We start from the raw sequence: 24,579 nt of genomic DNA, 5'->3' as shown, positions 1-24,579 counted from the left end.
TCACCGCTTGTAACTCTTCCTCTCCGACCGAGTAGTATCTCGGCCTACGAGCGAGCGGAATTATTTATGCAATAAACTTAACCGACGTGTTTGTTGTGGTTGGAAATAGGCCCGATTAGAGGCTTGTGTTTTACGATCATTGTAGCCCATCCTCATATTACGTCGACACCATGAACGCGGACGAGCTGCGGAGAGACGACGCGGCGTTACAACCGCATTAACAATAAACCGATGATACTCGGCACACGGCGCAGGTTGTACAAATTTTCAAATGATTCACGATCGCACATGTAACGACAGAGTGCCAATTATACCTTCGCATGCGGGACGAAATTCTTTCCTTTGACTCGTCAAGCAAACCTCGTGAGACGTCCGCACGCGATACGCGAGCGATTCAACTGAGATTTATGGCTGACGTACGGATTTTTATACCGTGTAGTCATTGCTGGTACGGTTAATTAAATACACGAATGCCGCCGCACGGTGTTCGCTCGCTGTCTTCGCGAGGATAGAGTTGATCCCTGATTGACAGAGTGATTTTCCATTAAATAGATAACAAATTAACGACCGCCGCCGCGCCGCAGCGATTCTATCTGACTTCGAGAGCGGTAGGCGATCCTTTACAGCGTCGTTCCGACTCGCGAGAGGCGCGGCCTGGACTCGCACGGATGGGCCGAATCCAACCTCCTACAATCAAAACTGATCTACAACCGGACCTTGCGTCAGGGTTAATTCGGGTTGACAGAGGTAGTGTCTTAAAAGCTGAACAAGAAAACGTCGGCCGGCCGACGTCGACGTCGCCGTAGGCTGCGGCTACTCGGTCCTTCCTCGTCGAAGGCCGTCGTCGAGTTCCTGTTCTCGAAGGGTTGGGCGGGTACCGTGATGCCGGTATCGAGTTCACGAGTCAGGAATATCCGTGCTAATTGGCGGCGACGGGACGAAAACCATGTATGAATAATTTTCTGCGCCGTAAAATATTTATCCGCAAGTATTTGCAACAACAACGAAATAAATACTAGATCACGAGCGAGCTGCCGGATAATTTGCATATTAATTTCGTTGGCATGAGCGATTCGCGGTTGCTCGTTATTCACTCTCCCACGTGTACACGGCAAAGCTGCGACTTTGTAAGCCGCGGAGTCGTAGCTCTACAAGAATACCTACTATTGTGGATGTCGCCAAGTTTATTTTCAACAGCAAAGTTTAATCTTCGGTTACGGCAGCCAAGTCGCGAGGTGGTCTTTTATTCACGTGGCAGCTTTTCACTTTATATGCATTTGGAAGAATAAATTCTCTGCACCCACATGACGTTCGCGCGCATCTAGTATTCGGACACATCAAAGAGCCTGCACCTACGCTGATCGTAGATTACGCGTAAATGTAACCAAATAATATCTAGAATATCTGTTGCAGTTCGAGCTGCGATCGTCACGCGACCGGAAGTTGAAATCTTCCCTCGCACAAACACGCGTAAATCGATTCTTCTCTCGGTTTCGCGTGTTGTACCGTAATTTCATAAATCCCCTATCGCCTCAGCAAATTGCCAACTTGTTCCAAGCCTCAAGCCTCAATTGCTAAGCTTTCATCGTTCACGTTCAGCTTCTAAGTTACGTAATTCGCAACACATCGTCTAACCCTGATTTCGTATCTAAGGTTACCCCTCATCCTTGAAATAATCCCGTGAGATTTTCTACGCGGCAATGTCCTTTAGGCGAAAAATTGCACAAGTTTTATCCCACAATCGGTGTCAGGTGATAAGCTCGAGATTAAGTACAGTCATTGATTTGCGCTGCGCTGCGTAGGCGTCACATCTACACCAGCCAGGCAACCGGTTAATGGACTCTGAACCGTGTGCCTCTAAACAACAGCAAACACACGTACTTGCATACCTCTAAAGTTGCCGTCCCGCGTTCGACTTGACACCCAACCAACCGCACTTTGTGGGAACGGAGAATATCCGTCGCATTACCATGAACGATCATCGAGTCATGTAACCGTTTCATCTGCCAAAATTTTAGTACCTACTCAAAAAAAAAAAGATCTTTAGAAAAAACGTAAGGTGAAGAAAAAATTTCCAAGTGGTTGACTCGACCGCCTGATTTCTGTACAGTCCACGAGTCGTTTCACACCGCATTGATTAAACCGAGCTACTTACAATTCCGTGTATAGGTATACTTGGCAAGTATGTTATTTTTGTCCGATTACGGTAATAGGATTACAATGTATGCAACTCCGTCCGTCGTCTGCATCAAAGCGCGTCAGGTACATAGATGCGTGATGAGTGGGCGACGTGGCTGCCAAATTCTATCACGATACCGTTCTCGATCTATTCTCATTAGCCTAGGTCTATTTTTGCACCACCGTCGAGTTATATTTGAGGTTGGTCAAGTCGAATTCGGACGGTTCAAGAACCGGCAAAAAGCAATATACCTGCATTATCGGCTATGTAGAGTTTGCCGGGAGCGTGACTCGGAGTAAAGAGAGAAAGAGAGAGAGAGAGAGAGAGAGAGAAAGGGAGGTGGGTTCGAAGCGGGGAACATTCTGCAGCGATGCATGAGAAGAGCTGCAGAAGGTGTACAAAAATGAAGAACGGCGGCGAGAAAGATCCGAGACATCCGCAATCGCAATTACCAGATTGTAATCAAGGTGTAATTTGCCATTTCGCTTCAATAATTATGTCTATCGGGATTTCATAGCTTGGGGGTAGATAAGATTTGAGTAATTAATATTCACTTGGGCTAATGACGGACGATTGCGGTATTATTCGAGCGTTGATTGAACCACTGAATTCTGCTGACTACTCTGAGTCATTATTTTAAGCCCAGGGCCGTGCAGCCCGTTTATCTGTCTCGCTCCAACTCCTTTCTCTCGGCTGAATTGGCAGGGATCACGCATTTTATCAACGTTATTAATTCTATTATTATTACCCAACGTTGTTAGCGAACTTGTCCGGTATTAACGACTCGTGACAATTTGACGGGCGACTTTTTGTTCCAAATCTTCGCCCATTATCATCATTATTCCGACTATCGTCAACATCGTAAACCATAAATAAACACACACGCGCGCAGACGTGTTTTTCTCAAAAACTCTCCTTCGTTCCCCTGCACGCACGCCAAATCCTTCCACTTCGCCTCGTCGCACGCGGCAAGCGATACCTACACGCACTGTCGTGTTCGAGGCGCAAGTGTGTCATGCGTCAAATGGAGGTCGGATACAACGGAGCGTAAAGGTAGGTAAGGTATATCCGAGCAAATGGTCGGTGGGTATGCAGTGATATTTCGCACCGGTCGCGAGTCTGGAGTGTATTAATATCGTCCTTATTAAACCGCGTAGCTCGGAGGTTACTTTGATCCCCGCCGTTCAGGTGTGGCAGCAGCGCCGGCTTAATAAGCGAACTTCTAATAACTAATGTAGACTTCTGCAACGGCCCGACGGTTATGCGCAACGATTTTGCACCGCGATCTCTCAGCATTTCCTAGTCTCCGTCGCACATGCGAGCCAGCTGCCAAGCTATAAAGTTGTGACAAGCTTCGGTTCGTTTCTCAAACGTTGGCGACGAGGAAGCGAACCGGCATAATTCTCTCAGGTACAAAGTCAACGTGAAATGAGACATGAATATTCGCCGAATTAAAAATCACCCCCGAGTCGTACGTAGTTATTGTACCGAAATTATCCCAGAGCCGAAGTTAATCGCGCGGTTTATACTCTCGCGGCTTGTTTTTAAACAATATTATACTTGGTATTTAGTCCGTTTCCGGCAAGCACCGGTACACGACGCCGAGTATTATCCGCCAGACCTGTTTTTGCAAATTGGACGCAGCTTCCGGCGCTCCTAGTTCGGAATCACGTGCTTAATCAAGGTCACCGATAATCACACAGCCAGCCTCCACAAATCGACTCGTGCACGTGCTTCTGCAAATCTTAAACACACTGGTTCGCAATTTTGGTTCACCTCAACTACCTATGTCCGGTATTTATTTATTTTTCTCTAACATTGAACAGATTCGAAATATGTGTAACTGGCAAGGAAGGTCCATAGTGTAAAGAGTCGGGTGACGAACCGATAGAAAAGTACCGCCAGTTGACGTCAGAGCGAGCGGTCGATTCAAAACTGTTAAAAGATTCCGACTTGCCGTGACGTCAACTGGCGAAACGCGCGACCTTGCAGGAAAATTGATCCTGCATCGAGTACAATTTACTGCTTATACCATGGGAAAGTCGATCCTCGAGTAGCCGATCGTGATAATTCCCATGGATCGAGGAGTGGTTTAACGGCGATTTAAAACTATTTCAAATTCTTTCATAATCGTAGGTAAAATAAGAAGTAAAAATCGATTTTACATCGTCGACTTGTTTCATAAGTGTTCGAGAAAGGAGGCTCCGCAACGGTTTATACTCGGCTTCGAGTAGCTTTGAACGAGTCGACGTGGACTTGAAGTGAATTCGGGAGACTCCTCGCCGAGACTTCGTGACGTGAAAAAATTTGTCAACTTCCGCCCGGTGCTCTCGGCTTCGAAATCGTAGCTGACAGCCGAGAGGCCGTAATTTAAAGGATCGACTCTTTCCCGAGGGCAGTTAAATTTCTCGATACGAACGGCCCTGGATCTCGTACTGTCGGTCTCTCTCTCTCTCCTATCCGTATCCGAGGGATGTTAATATAAAGCTCCAGTCAGTAGAATCTTCCAGTGTGACTTTCGATCCTTACAAAATAATGGTCCGCTCTCGGAACTGGGTGACATCTTCTATTTCCGTCCTAGAGCGGCAGGGCGTGCGTATTTTGTGTACGATCTTTAATGCTTTTTATTTCAACCGTCTGTCAAGACGCCCGTGGGCGGCGGTGGGCGGGGGCGGAGGCAGGGAGATGGCTTGTTAGCTCCTCCGTCGTTGGTCGATTTAGATCGCTCGTAAAAAATCTTAATTGGCTTTGGAATTTTTACCTTTTTTTTCTCTTTTACTTAGATTTTTCCTTTGCCTGATGTTTTTTCTCTCTTTTTTTTCAAGCGATCTGATTTCACCGTTCGGCACGATTAGGACGTACACGAATTACCAAAATTCGCAACTAATGCGTAATCTTTCTTCGTTGTACGCGTACGGTTTATTTTTTACACTTTTCTACACTTTATTTTCACTTGAGAAACACGCCCCACGATACTGACGCTGGTGATACGCGCTGACCGTAATTCACGTTCAAAGATTTTTCAACAAATCGGTCGTCGTGTAACTCGGTGCATCGTTTCGATTTTACTAAAGATCGAACATACGCCGAGTATACATGTACATATAAAACGGATCGGGAGAAAAATGTCGAAGGAATCGAATGCCTACTCGAGATACGAGTTTCAATTTGGCGAGTATGTTGCTTGTATCACCGAGTCCCGTACGATAAATCACGTTGTAAAGAGCAGGTACTCGCTTCACGGTTGTAAAAGAAAAAGGGGGAAGAAGGAAAAAATAAAGAAGAAAGATAAAAAGAAGAATAAGAATAAGTAAGGAGCAGCGGACGTTCGCTCGGCGAGTACCGGCCGTCAGGGATGAAAAGAGTACGGTAGTTTTGGCAGTCTCGAGCGAAAGGTCCAAAGAGTTTTTACACGCTCCCGCGGTTCTGTCCCGCACCGCGTAAGCCGAGGACGGTTGAATATAAGTAACGCGTTACGCGCTGCAATATTCGACGGCATGATGCAATTTGAAATATGACTTTCTTGTTACGGTCTGGCATATTTTGACAGGACCCAGGCACCTGGTCGCGGCTGTACTTTAAAAATATATTCTCCTCCTGTCTTCGGAATAAGAGCATCCTCTTTATTCTTTATTTAAACCGATGCATACATAGGTATGATGTACTCTGACCAGAAATACTAGACCCCGAATTGTGTCGTCGGGGTTGGTTAAATTTACAAGGAAAAAAGCGTGAGGATAAATATAAGAAAAAGTGAAAAATATCGGCGATACGTCACAAGACTCGGTGGAGAGCTCGATGTTATATTTATAAAAATTCCCATGACTCAACGACGTCCAATTTCGTACGCGAAGTATAGCCACTTTACGATGTACCAAAGCCGTACTGCAATGAGGAAATAATCCGTTGTTATAATTACGCTATATCACCCATAAAAAGATTGGCAATTATTTTTCACGCTGTATAACACAGGAACGTTCAAACGCGCGTATACAGAAAGGAAAAAATGTCGGTCCTCGATTATTTGAGCATCGTCGTTTATCTCGGGACGCGGTATAATCGCCGGAATACTCCACGTTTACGTTGAAATAATAAAGGAAAAAGAAGAAGGTTCAACGCGCGTTACACTGGGGAAAAAAAAATTCGCAAGTTATACGTAAAAACGAACGGGTGTGGCAATAACGCTTCATCACTCCGCCACGGTACTTGTTTCAGTTCTATGCGATTTCACACCTGACACGCGAAAATGATTTGTGTTTAGCCCCTGTTTTTGCCACGCGTCAGGTTTTTCCCGTCTTCTCGCTTTTTCTTCTTCATCTACTTGCAATCGTACGAGAAATTTTTCAATACCCGCAGCCAACGTTTCATTCTAACTTTGAACAGATTCGGCTACACAGTGTTCCGTTATTTTTTGAGCATACTTTTCATTGCTCGAACGGTACGAGCAAAGATTACACCGTACGTAAAATTTGATATAAAACCCGAATGGTCGAAAAGATATTTCACCTGCACTTTTATTTTCAAAGGCAAGAATAATATTTGGTATTAATTTTGACGTACGGGTGTTTTAAGTCAGCCGTGACACCCTCGATCAATCAAATACCTATACCTATGCCGAAAGTAATGCCTACGTTGAATAAAAGATAATATAATAATTGATAAGTAACGAGGCAGGAAAATAATATTATAAAAGTCGCGAGGTGAAAAGTAAGACAGATTGAAAAATTAGAATAATTCCGAAGGGAATATTTGTTCAACTGATTGCAACGCAGGCGAGTTTACACACACAGGCGCACAGAGATTACACGAACACGGCCAAGTTTCGTCGAGCCTTCTTAACAACAACCTGCGTTATAGCCGTAGACTTGCCTCTAATGTCCTTCTTAATTGGCTAAAATGTATTCCAACAAACAAAGGCATTAATTTGCTGGCGACGTCCACCGCAGACAATAAGGCTGCCAAGCAATTCGTTCGAGTCGGTTGTACGAATACAAGGTATATACATAATTGCAGATAATGCCGGACAATATTTGGACCGTAATAGCAACGTACCGTAGTATTGGTATAATATTTGAAGCAATTGTGAATATTGGAAAAAAATGACACACATTTTTTTTTATCTTACTAATAATTGGCAGTCAAGCTGATTGAACGTTTTTTTTTATTTTTATCCACCCAAGCGATAGGTATTATTCGATTTGAATCGAAATTAGTTGTATCGTAAGTTTATCTTTCTACGAGGTACGTATCGCGTTAAAAGATTATTTAAAATAAAAAAAAAAAAAAAAAGAAATGTGAAATCGGGTATAAAATTGTGATTTCAATAATTGCATCCTTTTCATTAATTCTCCGTTTATTTTTTATTATCCCTCATTCAGCTTTGCGTTCCTTCTTAGAGACGGTTGTCGTTGAGTTATAATTCAGGTTCTCTGATTTGGGTGGGGCCGACGATCGCCGAGTCTCATCTTTGTGTTACAGAGACGGTGTTATACGTTATACGGTCGTCCGGGCACAGCAGCTTTCGCCGAAGGAAAGAATCCCGACGTCACCCGCTGTGCCGATAATAATTATTAAGGAACGGACAATGGAAAGAGAGAAAGATGCAAAGAGAAAGGTGGACGTACGGCTGGTTATTCGTCCGTGGGGATAAACTTCGAAAGATAACGACGCGTCGAAAGGAATAATAATTTGAAGATTCGAAGGTGGTGGAGGCATGCTGCAGGTAAGTATCACGGGGATTGGGCGACGCCGCCGCTATCCGGGGATTTCTCGGGCGAATAATTATACCCGCGCACGAATACACGCGCGGCCGCGATGCCGTTGCGAAGAAATTTTTGTGCCTGACATAAAAGTAATTAAAAGTGACGATCGAGAAGAATCGTCCAGCAATACCTAAGCGTAATAACGTTCCCCACGTATGTGACGCAGCTGCGATGCGGCGCGTTGGCGAGAGACGAAATCACTTCAGGGAAATAACAGTTTACACACAAATCGAATGGCCGAAGGTTTTCCTCGATGCGGCAAGTAGGGAAGAGGCGACTAATCAAGCCCCTAAAAAATCTACAGGGTAAGAGGGAAACAAAATCGCGTATACCGATGTAACTACCCGGCGCTATGTGGTCCGAAGTTCGTTAACCTCCGGACACTGTATAAGACTTTACGCAGACACTAGACCAAATATATCCACCAATGCAGCAGTCCTAATAACCCAAATGTCTCGGTGAATCCGCTCAGCTTTTGCGTCATTTCGAGCTTCGCTTCCGAATCATTCAACGCCCGAAACGAGCCTCGATATGGATGCGAGGAATCTTTTTTCCTCGACGATTATACTTCAACGCCTGGAAGCTAAAGCTGCGAAAACATTCGACCGAAGCGGTAATCGTGCGAAGTTGGGAATTTACATCATCCACTGTTGTACATTGACCTACGAAAGAAATCAGCTGATTTACGCGGAACAGATGCGCTCCGGAGCGAACGGTTTTACAAAATGTCCATACTGTTCCTACGTGCAACCGGAAATAGAGGTTCAATTGTGTTGTAAAATATTCCCTTTACCGTTGATCATTTCTTTCGTATGATAGAAAATTAAAAAGACAATAACAAAAGGGGTTGCCACCGCTCCTGTGGCTTATCATAATATGTTAGCCTCTGCGGCAAACTCTCAATCCCTCGGAGTCCATTCTCTATCCCTAACAATTCTCAGTCGAGACGGACCTTTTCGCCGGTCTCTCCGAAGGTAACGATAAAACCAAATATGTGAGAGCAGAAAACAGCGCGTTTGAGAGAAGGAAAAAAAGTGACCAGAGGCTTCTCCGCGTGGCGTGAATAAGTTAGAATTCGGGGGTAGGTCGTGTTGAAAATTTGCGAGACAATCCGTAGCTATCGAAGGCGTGAAATATATCGGGGTTAACAATAAGTTCGACCCCGTTGCCGAGGGCGCGATGGACGCGTGATGCGAAACGGTGAGTACGTGTACCAATAGGCGTACGTGCGGATCGTCCGAGGATATTGCCGAGGGCGCAGGGGGTTTGTCGGGTGGATGGGGGGGGGGGGGGGGGGGAGTGACGAGGGGGGCAGAGAAGTCAAGACGCAAATAGCTCGCCCAACTTAGCCTAACGGAGCAGGCAACCAGCACCAGGCACCGAGAACCGAGCCTCGAGCTTCGAGCATCAAGAAACGGCAATCGGTGAGCACGTGCTGACGAAACGAAGCCAACGAAGCCACGCACACTCGCTCCTCGGCGACGGGTCTTTTTCCTACTCCTCTTCTTCCTAGTCTTCTTTAGGGAATGGGATCCGGTATATTTGAGAAATGCAGGCCCCGCGCCTCAGCGACCAAACTTCGAGATTCTCGTCACGCCGTGTATTTGCCATGATTTTTATCTCGGAACGGATCTTGACCTCGGGATGGGCGGCGTGTTACGGATGCAGAGGACATATTTCGCCCGGAGTATGCGAACTTTTGCTGCGGCTTGTGCGATTCTGAGAAAAAAATATTCAAAGTCCGCCGAAAATGGTAGCACCGAAGCGCAGTAAACGCTCTGTGCAAATATTGAAAACAGTGATTGCAGAAAAAATGACGACGCGAACTATTCGCGATCGTATGGGATTAACACATTTTTCAAAGAAACCGTTCTTCTATCGTTGTTCTATGAATATTCCTGCACAGCAAATAAATAGGTCGAATAAGAGGAAATCCTGTTCGAACATTTCCTCCGCCTGCGATTTGTTACGACACGGGCACCGGAAAGTTCCGGACTAATTCTACGCTTCCTGCAGATCCCCGTTAGACAGTTTGGATTGTAATAACAGCAACCTTCGGGGCGATGGAATTTGGAAGTGGTAGCGGTCCCTTGATAAGTTCCGATTCCCAGGGAGGGTGGTTTATTTAGGTTTCAAGCTTTCAGAGAAGGTGTACGGAGGCACTGACCGATCTCGAGTTCGTTGGTTTTCTGTTTAGGGCGCAAATGAAGACTGCCGACAGTTTTATGAAATCAACACAAGCACGGTGCCGGCATGGATGCTGCACGGTGAAAAGGCAGCCCTATTTCGGGCAATATACTCAACTTGGTTAAAGCAGCAGCCCGGACGGCTTTCGGGGTCGTTCAACTTGAATATAAACCGAATATAGATCGAAAGAATAATTATTCACGGAGCTCTCAAAACGGCCAGAGAGGGTAGGATACGCACCGATGCATTAGTATTTTGAGATGAACGGAAAAAACCGATCCTTCATTCTGTCTGGTTATAACCCTGGATAGGTATACACTGTACGCCTCGGGATCTCATATAGCAGGGAGTGCGTTAGTGCGTCGAGGCGTTGTAGGTACGCACTCCTAAAAATAAAACTAAGCGTTATTTCGGTTGACTCTTATTTCCCAATTTATCAGGCGAAACCGTTTAGCGGAAGCTTCTAAATCACTGAGCCTCGAAACAAGCGGGCAAGTGGCTTGTTACACGTTCCACCGATATTATTAATAGGCCGAGTACGGCACTAATCGAATCGTCACGAAGTTGCGACCAGCCGTACCTTCGCAGAATGTTAGAAACAATCCGGACGACGTGATGATCCATTCATTCGCATGTGGGTAATATCATTGAAGAGGAAACGATTTAGGTGATAAAAACCGAAAGAGAAATAGAAGCAACGGAGTCGAAGTAAGTCGGGAGGCTTTAAAAAAGGTAAAAAGGTGTCAAAACCAAGAATGAAAGCTTACTGCCGGCAGCTGCAAAGCTTCCGCGGGTAAAAAACAGGCCGAGGAAAAAGAGAAGAAACTACGCCGAGTCGAGTCGCGTTCGCTGCACTCGCACGAAAATACCAAACCGCGTCCCAATGTCCCAGTCGTATCCCACGACGCACTTAGTATACCTTCTGATATAAAAATATGTATGTATAAACTGGAGATATAAAGACGATACGAGCATCGAGTGCGTCTGCGTCGCGGGTTGTGCGTACGCGAAACGTTGCAGGCGGGCCGCCACCTCCGAGGAGAAGTTATTGGGCCGTTTGCGATGAAATGTATGCAGGCGACGAGGGTGATCACCTTCTACCATTTTTTATTTCCTCCCCGGTTTGCACACGCGGCGATTGCGCGATACGCGGTGGAATTCTTCGGGTTAACGTTCCTCGTCGATAATAAGCGACGAAGAACCGGCTGTGACTGTGACTGTAACCCAGATGCGAGTGAATTAGCCGGGCGGTAATGACGCAAGGGTGTGACGGATTGGCCACGGCGGAGGAACGATAGTTGGTAGACGACTCTCTCGGGAAGTTGGAGAGAATCTAGACTACGAAGACGGCTTAATAAACAAAATAAATATCTCTGGAAGTATCCGAGAGCCGGCGGCAAGGTAGCGTAGGTATTAAACGTCCAAGAGATCGCGGGCTGACTCACGGAATTGAAGCTGGGAGCCGAGAGAGACGTGGAGGAGTGCCAGCCGATGACGGAGAGGGCGTCCTGGCCTAGCAGAAAACCCGCTAAGCGGTCCACGAGCCGCCACCGCTGCTTTCATTGACAAATTATTGACTAACTATCTCGCGGATGGATCGTTGCTCTCGGTGATATTCGGCAAGATTCTCTCCTTCAGCCGCCTTCGTCCGCACCCTGCGTATTTCTGTTCCGCGTCAATTTGCCTCTCTGTTCGTATTGCGTGCAATTCGGGATTACATGCGAATGTTTGGCGGGTTCCCGAAGCTCCGAGATTCTTACGCCAACTGCAGCACTCGTGGTGCAAACTTTATTGCGAAATCCACGTGGCCGTTTTCCGGTGGCTGAGAGGCTGATTCAACGGGGATAGCATTTGCACACGCTTACAATGTAGCTGACCGGTGCAGAATTCGGCCGCGGTATTCGACCTGGTCCGCGCTGTTTCGCAGATGCGATTTTGGCCGCGAGTAACGAGACGAAATGAAACGGCGGGATGAGAGTTGCGCCGAAGTGACGAAGTCGATTGTCCTATGCAGATTTTAGACGTCGAATGGACGAGAAGCGTTGACTGCAATAAAGCCCTCACCTACTCCGTCCAAGGCCTGATGGCCGCGGTGCTTTAGAGGCGAAGCCGAGTGGCGTTACGGCGATTGCGTAACCTTATTAAATCTGTTGGTAAATCTACCATACTTTGTTTTCTCTCCTAGCAAGCTTTACGGCCCCGCAAGCATATGTTTCGGATACATAAAATTGAAATTTATCGTCTCACATTCGACACCGCGGCTCAATGGAAATCGACCTCGGCTGAAAGCAATCTATGCCAAATATTTTAAGGGGAAATTCCATCAGCACCGAACAAGGCGCTCCGAGACCTTGGCTTGATCGGAGGACCGATCCGATCGCAAAGTAGTTTCCCAAAAACGATAACTGCAGCTAAACCTCTTGGATCAACATTTTCCTTTTTCTTTCACTCAGGCGATGCAGAGAATTCGCGGAAGCCCCGTCGAATTTTCTCACGCGTACCTGAGTCGACCGAAGCTTTCCGCGAGATAATATTTATTCGTCCGTATGCTTAGAAGTATCAATCAACCGGCAACGGGGGGCAAATTGCTGCATATTTTCAAATTCATACATCATTTATTCCTCTTTTAGCTCACGCTTCGTTACCCAAATGTTTTAATTTTTACCATCTGTTGAAACAGATGCGGACGGCCTTCGCTATGCGAATAATTTCAGTGGCGCTTCTACCGAGAAAAGATGGAGTAAAAAAAAAAAAAAACCAAAAACTCGCGGAGCTAAAAAAGCATCGGGCAAGTTAGCCCGCGTTGGGCAGAGTCGACTAAGTAGACTCGTAGTTGCAGTCACACTCGGAGTTGGAGTTGAAGTTAGTGCAGAACAAGGCGCTTTACATAGCATGGCGCGCGTCTGGCCATGTCGGGAATGACGGAGGGGAGAGCCATTACTAGCTAAAACTCTGGACGAAAATACCCATAGCGCAAGGACAAGGGGAGTGCTAATGCCTTGATGCTTTGCTTTGCCTTAGCTTTGCTCCGCTTTGCCAGTCTGCCAGCGCCGTCCAAATACGAGCACGGATTTCGTTGTGCGAGTCTCAGTTTGAAATATGCAAGCCTTCGCAGCATTGCGATTATGAAAAGATCCTTTCCACAGAGGGAATCCTACCAGAATGATCAGAATTTGAATTCGAATTGATCTTTGTTCGAGAGAAAAAAAATATAAGCTTAGCAAATGGTTTATTTTCCAGAAAGAAAATTTCGCACCTCGTGAGTGATGAGCAATTTTTTGGAAACAAATTGCATTGAAGTATCAGATAAGCAAATATTGTAACATGCAACGGGAGGTATTGTTGTTTGTCGTATTTACTTTGGCAGCTGGCGAGGGATTTTTAAAAAACGAACATCTACAGCGGGCAACAACTCCTTCTCGTGATATTCGTAGAAAATATCCCAAGATTCGTTTTGTAAACATCGAACTAATATCTTTGAGAGTAATCCTCAACGCGTATTGCGCAACAGCTGGCTGACAGCTCGAACCTCAGAGGCAAATAGACTTTCAGTTTGTAAAAAAATGAAAATCTCGTCTCATGAACTCTAAATCAGACCCTCCAATAAAATTGCAACTTTGCCGAGACCAGAAACGTATTGCTTTACCTCGTTGGAGCGGCATTCTTTGAACTAATCGTGAGAATTAAACGATCATCGGATCTTCGTTGCCTGATTTTGATCACGATTACGCGATTCACCAGGACATCTGTTTCAACGTTAAAGATAAGTAAAAAAAAAAAAAATGTAGCGCGTAACAAATCGTTGGAGAAACGTATCGAATTTGAGAAACGGGCGCCGAAGCATCTGGAGCTTTAGGGTAGAGTAAGAAATCATGAGAGAATGAGGTTTATCAAAGAGACTGAAAAGCGAAGTCTAAAGCGACTTAATAAAATATACTAGGTGTACCACTGTACTCGGTTCCGTGTAATGGTTGGGTTGTATCCAGGTCACTGCAGCGTTGGTGGTAGTCAATAGCGTCGGGTTGCTCAACGTCGAGACGAAGATGACAGAAAGTGGTAAAGAGGATCAAGTCGAGACGGACTTGAGTTCCACTCATTAAGGACAACAACGGCACACCCCGTCGCTAACCTCTTCCCAGAAACTGAGCCAACGGCAAAAGCAGACGGTGTCATACCTCATATCTCGTCTGTCCCAGCGGCCCGACATCCCGACGTTTTCGCTCATCCCGACCCGGAAACCTGCGCTTTGGTATTGTCTCCGAACATGAACGTGGTTTAATAATATCTGACAAACGTAGCTGAGCGACTCTGGAATTCGGAGCGAGGAACAAACGCGGGAATTCACTGCCGCTTGTGCAAAATGTCCAGAACGCACCGCAAAGTTCTTTCATTTTGCGAGTCGGGGTTTTTCCGTTCCCGGAATTGTTTAGGGATTTCCTTGAAAAAAGCTACTTACGCGTTTGCGCAACGTCGCGGCGGCGGGAGAAAAGCAGGGGATCGCGGTTGACGGCGCGTGACTAAACTGCAAGACTTTAACTACAAGCAAAGCAGTTAAAAGTTAAACTGGAGTGTTTTAACCTCGGAAGACTCGGCTTTCTCGGTTAGCTCAAACCATACCAACGTACGGAATCAGTAAATCACGCTTCCGACTTTAATATCGGCGCACCGCGCACTTCGTATCAACTAAGGAACACTTTATACAAGTTGGCTGGCCTGCAGCGATCGCGCGCTCGTGTAGGAAACTAGCAATTAGTCACGGAAGCGGGAAAAGGTGCTCGTAAGTAATTAATCAAGTTATTATCCTTGCAAGCTTTCGAAATAGACGATCCAGATGCTTTCAACTTCAAGTGATTTTACTTTACCGAACCGTCGTCGACACATCGTCACCGGATGTGGTACCTGTATTACATCGAGCTAGCAAATTCACCACAAGGTAAACAGCCACGCAAACACATTTTCACCGTTTAATGTTCCCGATGTTAGATGTTGTCGCTTAGACCGCAGAGATCCTACTTCCGTACCGCGGTTGTCAAAACTAGAATATTCAAACACCCTGCCGATCGGAAAGAAAAAACTGCAAAAAGAGTGTGTGAATCAGTCATTTATCGTTAATCTGGCCCGAGAATGAAACGGCGACCGTACTCACAGAGGAATTACATCGCGATCGAGCCAGGGATTAAATTTAGCGGGATGATTGACTTGAAAACAATCAGTCCTCCGTGACGTCGGTAGGAATGGCGGATTTTACTAGCGTCAGACGCATCGGAGGCGTTGCCTAACTCGAATGACAACTTGAAATCCGTAGAGAAGTGTACTATATTTTATTATCTAACTCGCTGAGATTGGTTAAAATTCTTTTCAAAAAAGGGATTAGGATCATCCGCGGAGTCCGAAAGGAGAAAGATAAAACGCGCCTATTAGAATTCTAGCAAGCTTCGATTTAAATAAAACTTTCCGTCATCGTTACGCGCTGTACAGGGAATTACAGTAGTAAGTCCAAATATCGGGTCAGACTATAACGGCTGGAAGAGTATCTTTAAAAATTGTGAGAAAAACTAGACGTTAGGCGATTATCAATGGTCGATAAAAACTAGAAAATTATACCATTCTCGAGCGCGTTACATTTCCGCTTCCGAAAATCACTGCACGTGCGCACGCGCGGTCGTCAGAAGCACCTGACTTCCGCCTTGCGGCCGCTCTTTGCCATACATCACACGGTCACGTCCCACTAACGGAGCACATCAGACGTTCCAAAATCTACTTCACGCAATTCCACTACGCGTTAGGCATCAGCCGTTATATGTATGTACCTAGGAGCCCGGTCAGTCTTGGGCGCAAATAAACGCGCGGCGAAACACTTTGAATGTGAGAGAAAATTGAGGACGTAAATTCCAGGCAATGAAACGTTGAAACTTCGACAATAACCGATCTTGGTCAACGCAACGATCGCTCGTAGCCGCATTGGCAGTCGGAAGGGTTGAAAACCACGGGGGTTCGATGGCCAGGCCAGAACTCCACCTCGACTCGAGGCTCTAGGCAATGGTGGCGAATCTCTTGGGAAGCGAAGCTGCTCGTGCAACGTCCATTAGCGTGTTGGACTTTATCATCATCTAGCGATGCAGTAACGCGTTTATTATTTCGTTTGGCAAGCATTGCCGCCCGGAGAACAGCTGAACGCAACTTTGTCCGAGGACGCAGTAAGGCCACAAATAATCCAGCGCTCGAAGCATAATAAGTCTTACGCTCCGTAATTCCCTCGGTTGAAATTCGCACCTGCCAAAAAAGACTCGGACCTCCGGCGATGCAACGGAGCAGCTCGATCCGAAACGGCTGCGCTGGGATAACGCTGCAACAACCGCCTGCCACGTTCACCCTGGCATTGGTTGGGGTAAAGCAAACAAATTTCTGAGGCGCGATCGGGTTCGTTTACGATATCAGTGAACCATGGGTTTGATTCACTGTTTAGAGCCAAGCCCCAGGAGGCACCCTGCCTCGCGATCGTAAACAAGGATGAGCTCCTTCTCCCTCTGCGGGCCGCGGTCTGCTGAGTCTCAACCGAGTGTCTCTCTCGTATCATTTCATTTCGAGGTCACCGGAGTTTTCATGAAATTAGCGGAGGCAGGTTGGAATCGACGAATCTCGGCATGTGTGCTCGAACTCCGCAGACCGACGGATGTAATGTTCGTGATTCCCGCCTCGTTTAAACAACGGCATTTCCAACGGACTCCGAGCTTTTAATCCCTGATTTGGTTCAGCCGTGCATCAAGAAAGAAGATTGTCTATAGGCTGAAAATGCAGAGTCACGAAATAGGTGGCTGCTGGTAGAATACGTGTGACGAGAATGAATACGCTTGACAGGGATCACAAATTAACGAGGTATTACCAATCGATCAAAGTCGTTCTTAGCCCATTCACCTAAATATCAGAGCATTAGTTTTTCTGTCCAGTGTTGGTATTGGTAGGGGATCGATGGGCGGATACGCAACGCGTATTTTCGAGCATAAGCGGCGTGATGCGTCAATGTATCTCTCTATAGGCGCGTGGGTGAAAAAATAATCTAATTTGAAAAATATCTTAATATATATACATATACATATAGCGTCTACACCTAAAAACGTCAGGAGGTTATAGTCTTTTATCAGAAATGTTTTCGAAGCCCCCTTCTCTGGTACATAATTTGCATGAGTCAGCATACTTGTCGAATTCCGTGCGGATAACCGCAGTGCCGAAACATGCACGCGGTTACAAGAATGTTGTTATACGTGTTCAAGCGAAATTAGATCGCGAATTGGAGAGCAGCGTTGTTCCGTACTGCGAGATGTTGAGTCACTTATTTTATGACGTTTCTATTCCCCGACGTCGCGAAGCGATCTCGCTAAATCGCGAAAAGAAAATATTCCGACCGCTGCAGCTGCGCGCGTGCAACTCCGGCTCGGTGACGTGGTGAAACGGTCACGAATAAACGACGTCGCCTCCCTCGAACGGCGGTTTGGTTTATTTTTTAGATCATCGTCGCCGCGACTACATTCACTGAAATTTGGAAGTTTTTGGCAAGGTGTATCTTCGATTATTTATCGACATGGTATGCGTGGCGAGTGGGTGATTCTGGCAGTCTTCCAAACGGCGACACCACCTTCCACCACCGTCCTCTTCGTCGTCACCTCGGTGCTACCACCACCACCACTACTACCACTGCCGCACCGTCACGTCGACGTCTCTTCGTCGAGCTGCCTGATCACCCGAACGCGTTGCGAGGCCGCTGTTGCTGTGTTATATGCGTTATGCATTCTGCAACGAGTTGCGAGCGTGTCTTACGGTTCATGTTTTTAATACACAACAACGACCAAGTGCAACTGCGTGGGATGGGATATTGCACAGATGTACATCGAAAAGCACTGAAATGATATACGGCGATATTGTTCCTGGTTGCAGTTAACTAACCAATGGGACAGGTACGACGCTTTCCCTGATGTTGATTTACTGGTCGACTGTCGAGCAATGAAATTTTTCTGATATACATATGAATGGTCGTGACTGACTTTTATTGTTGCGTAACTGTTCGGGTCTGTAAGGCCCACCGGTAATTTTGAGAAAACGATGTTTTGATGGGCAACAAACGACGATTGTGTAGAATAAAACGGAAATCGCCAGCCTACGCGTCCGAAGCCGGTTGATGTTAACGAGTCGGAGTATTCGCACGCCTCCCCTGAATCTCGGTATGTGCATTTTGTTAGGAGAAAATTCTCCAGTCGCGCCCAAGAAGATACCCGTTGTCAGTAATCACTGCACGCCATGGGAGTCAGGGATAAATTTAGAGTTTATTTTCCTTCGACAGCTGTTGGGTTTTACGTTTACGACCCATTTGCAAACAGATCGCTTTTATTCCGATGTCTCTGATTTAAGTCAACGTTTAAAATTTATCCAAGTTTTATTCTTATACCCGACGCGTGGGCGTAAGAAGATGTAATCTTGGTCAAAAAGCAGGAAGTGCGAAAGAGAGCGAAAAAGAGAGAGAGAGAGAGAGAGAGAGAGAGAGAGACAGAGAGAATAAAAAAATTTCCAAGCCAAAGGACCGCTCGAGTGTATATGAGAGAATTTACACAAAATGTAAAGAATTTTTCTTCTCCCCGCCCAATTTCCACCGACTCATTTATCACTCGGCCAAGTTTATTTAACCAGATTTATACGGTGACACGTTAAAGGTCGAGAGCATCGTTACACAAGTAGGCGTGTAGCATCCACACGTAGGTAAATTTTGTTTAAAGGTCCCCGAAAATTAAGAAGGTAGAGGGGACGGATTTTCGGAAGTCAATATACCGCCTCGACGCGTCTAACTCTCCCTTGTAAATTTATATCCACACATACAGGTCAGATCGTTCGCTAGTCGTGGACCATTTGATTGTCATCGCTCGTTCGAGAATTTATGCCCCAAGACAGCCGTGAAAAGCTTGATGAAAAAATAGAATAGAAAAATAGCTTACATAACACACATTTATACATGTACCTGGATGCCTATATTTTCATTTAACTCTCCGCTAACGTCTACACACCCACCCGTGTCTCGTATTTTTAAGTTAATACTAAGATTTTTCTGCTTTTTCTATTTATTCTTCCTTTTTATATAAGATTCAGTGGCATCTCTAGAGCAGAAAATTTGCCACCTAGACTATTTTAACGTAGCAGATTGCGACAGTGAAACGAAATTCGTATCGGCCGCGGTGAGCCCGAAAAATATGTAAGCGCAATAGTAATAGGTAGGTGAAAAATGGATGTCGATTTTTCGTTGTTCGCGGATTTCTGTCTCGAAATAACACTCCCAGAAGCATGTAAATCAATGAAACGAGATCAGTCACGTTTGTTGCGAAATTCGTTTCAGTTCTTCGCTGTCAGGGTTTAATATTGCAACGAGATTTTTTTTATACGCAGTTACACCGTATCTGAAAGACACTTTAAAAGTCTGTCGTGCACGTTCGGTAGTCACAATATACAGCATTCGCAATGTTCTGTATATTTTTTCGCGCCACCGCTCGTATTTCCAGCTGTGAATCAGGGCGAAGACCCTTCCTCGTTTTTTTTTTTTCAAACTTGCCACGAGGCTAAGCATAAAAGTTACGTTCAGTTTGGCAGGGTATCGGGCTGTCGGTGGTTCAAGGTACTGTGCAAATCCAGGCTTCTAGGAAGCTAAAGTTGTTCACTCAACGAAGAGTGAGAAGAGTTCCCGAAGGGACGAATGCTGTGCGAATTGAACACCAACTCTTTCTCCGGAACCACGATCTGCTGCCCGTCGTCGAATTTGGCATTCGTAAGGCGCCTGCTATCCGAAAGTCAATGTATAGCATTTTGGTTCTCACCCGGTACATAATTAGTGTCACGTAGGTACTAAAATAATACACACGCTGCCATCCGTCATCTGGGACGAACAAGTCCCACTTCTAGGTCCTTTTCCTAGGAGGTAAAACGAGAAGAAACGACGCGTCTTTAGGCAGGGGTGAAAAGAGATGGTAAATAAAAAATAAGCAAGCATAATGGTTCCGGTGGCCTTAATGAATTTCAACGGTGGTCCACGCTCCAACTGCCTCGCGCGCCTGGTCTGCCAAACTTAGAGCTTGCAGACAGTAGAATAATCGTTTTCCGTAATAGACATGTCTTCGAAATAGATCGCGAGAAAAACAATGTTTTTTAGGTTATCTATCGTTGATCAGCGTTGGCCGAAGCCCCGATGGATTGGCTCGATGACGTTCAATGGCTAAGCCACTGTTTTACTGCTGGTAAAAATCGACGAGCTTGAAGTTAGTAAAGTTTACTGAATTTCAGACAATTCCAAAATAGCGAAATAACGCTAAGCAGGAGTCGTTGCGATAACGTTACTAATTTCAATACGATAAAAATCTTCCATATTCTTATTGATTGTTCATTCATTTATCACTGTTCAGTTATGAAGAGTGGTTAGAAAAAGTGGGAAGCGGCTTTTCTAACGACGTTCAAGTGTCTGTTTCAATCTCCACTACCTACGGATCTCATAGTCAATGTAGGTCTGAGGTCACGTGGAAAGTGAAAATAAACTTTTGCTTTAACGATGCCGCGATGCTTGACATCGAACAGAGACAACGTCTGTTCGTGTCCTTTCTTCCTCTCTTTTACTTTTTTGCTTCTACACTCTCGCCTTCCTTCGTTCTATCTTCTTAATATCCGAGTAGGACCGGCACAAAGCGACATTTCAAGATTTGTGGTTAACCGCGCAAGGTCAACGCGACCCTTGAAGAGGCTTCGAGGGATGCGTTCAGCCCCGGATGCTCCCGTTTCAAAATTATTCTATTCCATCGTCGATATATCAGCGGCCGCGCGTATAAGGCAGCTTTATTCGCAGATAAGAAGGTGAACAACCTGGGATAAAAATACGTCGGTGTAGAAGAAGAGTGACTAGTTGGACTGCATAGTCGTCTGATTGGAATGTGCCCCGCGCCAGAGTGTCAGTCCAACGGTACGGACACTGAGGAATGATTGACCTAAAGATAAAGTGCTCATTCTGTTCCTAATTAAGACTGACTTTTCACCGTAAAAGAAATATTTCAGGAGTCAGTCACGACGGTCCACCGAGTGTCCCACTTTCATCAAACTCTTTCAACGAATACTCGTCTCCTCGTTCTTCTTCATCTTCTTCTCCTTCTTCTTCTACTATCTCGCTGCTAAGGCGTAACGGAGTAAGGTGATCATGAGTGAGTCGAGGTACGCGAACACTTCTCGTCACGATTAAGGATAATCTCGTGGCGAAAGAGATGGCATGGAAAAATTCCGACGTTTGAGGTGGTCCGGTGCTTTGCTGCGAATATGCACTACCTGAGTGTTTGCGACAATTCGCGAATGGCTTGTCAGCTATTGCATCAACGCAAGGGCGAATTAGAGATAAATTAATCACGCTGGCGTTTCCAGATTCGCTCGAGTAAACCACAGCGTGTATTTGCTAGCTACACGAAAATAGCGTGACGTAACAAAAACACAGGGTGAATTTTACGGTGTTGCTTTGTTATGCCCGACAGTATTGTCGATGGCAGCAGTGCTGCGAGGTGGATTTACGCAACGATCCGAAACGACGACAAAAGTCGGCGATCGCCGGGTGATTGATGAAGGAGAACGACATGAATTAGGGAAACCCGACATTTATTATGTTAATTGTTAGTGGTACAGAAAACATACAATTCACACGAGAAGGACGAAAAAATACAAACTCAACTCCACAACAATCGTTATATTATTATTATTATTATTATTATTATTATTATTATTATTGCTATTGTTACGCTATGGTTATTTGATCATCGTCAGATCTCGACGTCAATTTATACACATCAAACGACACGCCGACGTATCAATATGGCGTACCGTCACAGTGTTTGCAGCGTTTTGCCCTCGGCTCAGGCATTCTGTGATGACCTGGTGACCTCACCGATATTCCATCGTCGGTGTACCTCCCCCTCTTCAACAATTTCACTTCACTCTTGGTACAACTGCCTTGAACATCAATCGTCACTTCATTAGGTACATCGGGAACTCCGTTTAGCAAAATAACGTACCCAACTTTTGATCCTCACCAGAACAATGTTCTCGTGATTAAATCAAGTAAGTTTCACTTATAGCGTCAACGTCGAATCGTTCGAATGTTTAACTATTCGGCGATATTTATTTTTCCATCTTCTCGAAGAGTTCTGTGATGAACAAATGACATCCGTTTATCACGGGCTCGTTCATCAGTGGTCGAGAAACTTTAGGAAAGAATATATTCTTTTGCGTTGTTTATCTTGAAGTTAGCAAGGAGCTGTCGAAAGCGTTCGTGCTTTAAAGTTTATTTAGGAAGTCTTAATTAGCTAGTTTAATTCGACTGGCTGTATAATAGTGGTCCTCTGTCTGTGAGCATTATTTATTTACAATTTTTCAATAACTTATTAATTCTCCTCGACGACTCTGCAACCCATTCATCCTCTTTTATACCTTTCAGTCCTGGTGCAAGATATCTCGTTCGAAAGATTACAGTCCGGTTACTTCTTCGTTTGAAAATTTCTTTAAAGGGAATGCTGTTTTTCTCGCTGGGAATGATAAGTCGTAGTTCGTTCGTAATTTAAACTAAAAAATTAATTCCTTTTCTTCTTCTTCTTCTTCTTCTTCTTCTTCTTCTTCTTCTTCTTCTTCTTCTTCTTCTTCGTTCACATTCGTTATCCACTTTCGTTGCTCACACTTGGACGACGGCCTCGACACCGGCCATATTGAATCTTACATATCATTAGCCAGGAATCACAATCCAGTCCCAACAGACTTGGGTACCTACAGTTGAGAACGAAACCGAAGCTGAGAAGCAACAGTTGTCAGTGTTTTCCCCACCCGAGCTGATTCAAACTAACAGAGACATTCCGCTCCTCCTCGACCGCCAACTTCCCCGTGATCTTTCCACACCGCCTGCGATCCTTGTTCAGTATCGTCTCCGTGTATTCCGCTATCCCTGCAGTCCGCACCACGCGACTTCGAGGTGCCTTGGTCTGACAGGTGGTCGCCACCAGTCCACCCAGCCACCCGTCCCGAACAACTCCGACGAGCAAATTGAGTAAGGGTGTCGATCGTACTCGCGGTATGAGTTCAGTCCTCGCTACGATAATATTCTGGAATCGCTGACAGTCGCTGACAATCGCTGAGAATCTCTGCCTCCTCCGGACGTTAACCAGGCGGCAATTGCCCGGCCAGCTTTCGACGACCTCCTGACCGTCCCCAGTCCTTCTTAACCTGAAATCCACCTGCACGAGTCGCTCGCCCGCAACTTGTCAATTGACGTCGAGCTCAGACCAGGCTTCAGTGCGCTCCGCGCTCGTTCGTCATATGACAAAACGTGCAGCGTCCAGGTGCGGTCCGGTTGCAATCACTAGTGCGAGCGATTGAAAACACGCCGATCACATCGCGAGGGAGGACGCGTAGTCGCCGGAGCGTCTCGCAGCCATGTCACACACGCACTGACGGACGCCCGACGCCGGGACGCCGCCTTCGGCTGGACTCGGACAGCCGCCTCGGCAGGCGTCGGGACGCCTGGCTTTGCGCCAACTGCAAGCCGTCCACGGACCAATGTTTGCTTCCCGAAAGCACTTCTTTTTTTTCTTTTTTTTTTTGTTCTTTTTTTCCTTCGATTACGATGATTCTTTTTCGTCTCCGTCATCGAAATTGTTCTCTTTTCTGCGTTCTATGATGTTGGGCTAGTTGAGTAACCAACGGTCGAAAAGACCAATTCCCCGAGGCCGGGTGAACAGCCGGGTGCAGATTAAAAGAAGAAACGTGCAAAGGAGATTTCCTCGGCTTAACGTGACGGTTGTTCAATGGACGTCGTTGTGCAGCGTAACTTGGGAGCATTTAGTCGCTGTTCTACCTGGAAAACCGTAATCTTGCAATTAGTCTAGTCATCACTTTGTTACAACATTTTGGAGAAGTCATTAGTTCCGACTCAACCGTCGGCCGCTGGTCTCAGGCTGTAGAACTGATACCGGAACGTCGGAATAAACGCGCAGACGATGTCTGGATGGATGAGGGGAGAAGAAGAGCGAGATTACCGGAGACCAAAGGGCCGGAGGCAGACCTGCACAGAGGTAAGAAGCTGTGCAGACGTCGGGGTAGGGAAGAGGGCGCGTAACATCATCGAGAGTAGGCGTTTTGACGTATGTTTCTGTTTATCTGTGACCGGACGGTGACATCACCGCGAAGGGGGGGAAACAGATGGGTTTTATAGGATTGAGAAGACGGCAATCAGACACGCGGCGATAGATTCTTAGGAAACAGAGGCCGGAGAGTATTTTTGATTGTATACCCGAACGCAGATGTTTGTCTATCGGAATTCTCATTTGGCGTCTATCAAACCGGCGGATGGTTCCATTTTTCATTGACCTATTTTCGTCGCCCTGATATCAGCAATGTGCAAATCCA

At 45.9% G+C, this 24,579-nt stretch overlaps 1 protein-coding gene across 2 annotated transcripts in view; it reads right to left on the bottom strand.

Moving 5' to 3' along the window:
- The window catches only part of LOC124221654 (myocardin-related transcription factor A), a 168,849-nt gene extending 146,055 nt beyond the window's left edge, over positions 1–22,794 (bottom strand). For both annotated transcript variants that reach the window (XM_046631859.2, XM_046631860.2), the window contains exon 1: positions 22,009–22,794. In XM_046631859.2, coding sequence (XP_046487815.1) covers positions 22,009–22,048 — 40 coding nt within the window. In that variant the 5' untranslated portion in view covers positions 22,049–22,794. The remainder of the gene's footprint in view (positions 1–22,008) is intronic.
- Between the last annotated feature and the right edge of the window lie 1,785 nt (positions 22,795–24,579).

The sequence above is a fragment of the Neodiprion pinetum genome, chromosome 6 (assembly GCF_021155775.2).
Source record: "Neodiprion pinetum isolate iyNeoPine1 chromosome 6, iyNeoPine1.2, whole genome shotgun sequence".
Taxonomy (NCBI): Eukaryota; Metazoa; Arthropoda; class Insecta; order Hymenoptera; family Diprionidae; genus Neodiprion; species Neodiprion pinetum.
This window is presented reverse-complemented; position numbering and strand designations above follow the sequence as displayed.